The sequence below is a fragment of the Cyprinodon variegatus genome, unplaced genomic scaffold (genome assembly GCF_000732505.1).
Source record: "Cyprinodon variegatus isolate N-32 unplaced genomic scaffold, C_variegatus-1.0 Scaffold1565, whole genome shotgun sequence".
In the NCBI taxonomy this organism is placed as follows: Eukaryota; Metazoa; Chordata; class Actinopteri; order Cyprinodontiformes; family Cyprinodontidae; genus Cyprinodon; species Cyprinodon variegatus.
The window spans coordinates 46,802-50,102 of record NW_015152018.1 but is presented as its reverse complement, the minus strand read 5'-3'; the positions used below and the strand labels follow the sequence as shown (position 1 = coordinate 50,102).

At 53.9% G+C, this 3,301-nt stretch overlaps 1 protein-coding gene across 1 annotated transcript in view; it reads right to left on the bottom strand.

Annotated features, from left to right (window-relative positions):
• The window catches only part of LOC107103920 (ras-related protein R-Ras-like), a 17,830-nt gene extending 14,529 nt beyond the window's left edge, over positions 1 to 3,301 (bottom strand). The window contains exons 1-2 of the mRNA XM_015403779.1: positions 2,545 to 3,301; positions 1,222 to 1,375 (exon numbers count right to left, since the gene is read on the bottom strand). Coding sequence (XP_015259265.1) covers positions 1,222 to 1,375; positions 2,545 to 2,631 — 241 coding nt within the window. The 5' untranslated portion in view covers positions 2,632 to 3,301. The remainder of the gene's footprint in view (positions 1 to 1,221; positions 1,376 to 2,544) is intronic.

The following is a 3,301-nucleotide window of genomic DNA, read 5'->3' as shown; positions in this document are numbered from 1 at the left end:
AGCGGCGGGAGGAACGGGCGGCCCCGTAGCGGCGGGAGGAACGGGCGGCCCCGTAGCGGCGGGAGGAACGGGCGGCCCCGTAGTGGCGGGAGGAACGGGCGGCCCCATAGCGGCGGGAGGAACGGGCGGGCCCGTAGTGGCGGGAGGAACAGGCAGGCCCGTAGTGGCGGGAGGAACGGGCGGGCCCGTAGTGGCGGGAGGAACGGGCGGCCCCGTAGCGGGAGGAACGGGCGGCCCCATAGCGGCGGGAGGAACGGGCGGCCCCATAGCGGCGGGAGGAACGGGCAGGCCTGTAGCGGCGGGAGGAGGAACGAGTGGCCCCATAGAGGGAGGAACCTGCTGGTCCTGCATTGAATGCTGGGAAGCCTCTTCCCAGGGAGCAGCAGGGAGAACAGTCCATGGTGGGGGGGTGAGGGGTCATTGATGATGTCATGGGCTTGGGACACGCAGGATATAAATCGTTTAAATTTCGTCCTCCCTACCATATTCCTGACACAGTGACATCACAGCCAGATTATAGCGGCTGGGGGAGGAAGGGAATGAAGAATGATGAAACCATCTGACTGAAGGTTCAATGGCTGCAGAGGGAAATATGTTAAAAAGAGAAGCAGTGGAGTTCTATTCTGCACAGTGTGATATAAATAAAACAGAGAAAAGAGAAGCTGAGTGTGGAGAATTTCTATTATTTACAGTGTTGACTAAAATGACAAAAATTTGACTAAGCCTAAAATAGATTTGTGTCACTGTGACTAAGACTAAATTTAAAAAGCTGATGAAATGAACACTGGTCCTGCAGCTCTGCTGGATCCAGCATGGTTCTGGGTTCAACTCCCAGCAGGAGAAGGTTTCTGAACATCCAGCATGAGATGCTGTGGATGGTTTGGATCAGAGGTGGATCAGAATGGCCTAGTCAAAGTTCAGGATCTGTGGAAAGGCTAGAAAGCTGCTTTCCAGTCCAGTCTACTTTCCCTCCATCCAGCCTGACGGAGCAGCGGTCCTCTGTGGTCCTGGCTCTGGTTCTGCAGGTCTGGGTGTTGGTCTACCTCCTGGAGCTCAGTGTGTTGGTGAGGTAGCAGCATACGGACACTAAAGGGTGTGAATACTTTGGCAGGAAGGTCATAGAACAGAATACAACCAGCGTCCCTCAGTGGGGACAATCAGGGACACATCCAGTCCCTTCTAAAGACTGCAGCACCTCAGAATCAGGCTGCAGGTCCAAACGAGTCCAAACGAGGAGCAGGGACGCCTCAGACCCAGAACCTGCTGTGTGATGTGGTGCTTCCTTACTGTCCAGCCGGGTCTCCTTCCCGTCCACGGTGCAGACCTTGGTGTAGGAGTCTTCAATGGTGGGGTCGTAGTCTGACACAAAGTAGGACTAGAGGAAAGATTCAGGGCGGAGAATGAGAGACTGTTTACAAACACATTAGATCCCACTGTCCCTTAGGGGACTGTCCATTCATTTCAATGGACAATCCTACTATACATGACCGAGCCAGATCCCCAACCAACACAGACCCCCTAACTGACCCAGACCCCCTAAACATGACCGACCCAGACCCCCCATCTGACCCAGACCCCCAACCAACCCAGACCCCCAACCAACACAGACCCCCTAACCCTAAACATAACCCAAGAACTGAACCTTCCACATGAGGAAGTGAAATTGTCCTTCTGTCCTCATAAGGTAACAGATATTTGGTCACAGGGTGTGATGATTTTTCCTGCTCTTCTCTAAGCAAACATCTTCCAGCTGAAGTCCTGCAGCATCTAAGCCACTGTGGTACCAGATGATCCAGCCTCTCGGTCTTCTAGGAGACCCAAAGATGTCAGGAACACTAACCCACCCAACTCCCCAGAAACACACCGAGCTTCATCTTCTAGATGGGGATCAGTGCAGGAACCAGAACTGATCCAGAGTCTGATGTTCTGGACCGACTCAGACCAAGACAATACTGAGGTCTTCGTCTCCTCAGCCCATCATCAGCATGAGGAGAAGATGGATCACTGATGGCTTCACAGGACGCTTCCTCCTTTCTAATGTTTATTAGAGGAACCTTTGAAGATCCTCTGAAACAGGAGAACTAATGGGAGCGCCGAGCCGCTGATCACATCATCAGCAACACGTTCAAAGGTCCACCAGAACCGCTCCTCCATGAGGGCAAAGGTCATCTGGAGGAAAATGTACTCTGATTACAAAAGCAACCATCAGGCATGGTTTAAAGGTCCCACTGACATCTGGCTGAGGTCAGAACCGAACCGGGTCCATGGGGGGTTCTGATGGAACCCAGAGCTCCAGATGGAACCAGTCCAGGTTCTTCTGACGTCAGTGAGAAACTTTCAAACCTGGACTTTTTACTTCTGTGAAAAAAATCCAGGATCAATTTCAGTTCTTCTTCCTCTCGCTTTGGAGAAGTTCTGCTGGAAACTCGGTTCGGTTCTAAACAAACCATCATCCAGCAGCATCACTTCTACTGCAGGATCCCCTAAAACATCAGAACCTCCAGACCCGGTTAAACCCGAACCTGGACCCGAACCTGAACCCACCTGGATGAACTGGATGGTCAGCGCGCTCTTCCCCACCCCTCCTCCTCCCACCACCACCAGCTTCAGTCTCTCCTCTTCTCCGCTCATTTCTCAGCTGGGATCCTGGTTCCGAGTTCTGGGGAGTGTTCCGGGTCCGGGTCTCCGGGTCCCACCTAGAAAGCCGAAGTGAAGCCGAACAGACACGAACACCGCCGCTTTTATCGCTCCGTTTTGCAGCTCATGTTTTTCTGCCCAACTTTCAGGAACCGGGTCCCTCCGGGGCCCCTCAGTCCTCCGGGTCCTCCGGGGTCCGGCTGCCTGGGTTCTGGTTCCGGTTAGAACCGGAGCAGCTTCTCAGGGCGGAGCCGTTCGCTCTGTGGCCCCAGAAAGGAGCTGAAGCCGCGGGCTGGAGGCGGGCGGTGGGTCGGAACCAGTCGGTCCAATTTGAAACGCTGCTCACCGGTCTGAAGACGGTCCGCATCAAAGCCGAGTTTCATGTGTCCCTTTCCTTATTTGGTCATACGGGTGTCAGTGACATCATCATAAGTGTCTCACAGGATGTACAATCAGCGCGAGCTCGGAAAACTTTTCCAGGCAGTTCTGGGTCCAGCTTTCCCAGTCTGCAGACCAGTTTGATACCAGTTTGACACCAGTTCCTCTGGAGGAGCAGCAGCTGGGTCACAGTGGAGGGAAATGGCTGAAACGCGTCATTAAATCCTCCATCAGCTGTAAAAACCTTCCCGCTGCAGAAACTTTCGCCTCTCTGTGGATTCCGCAG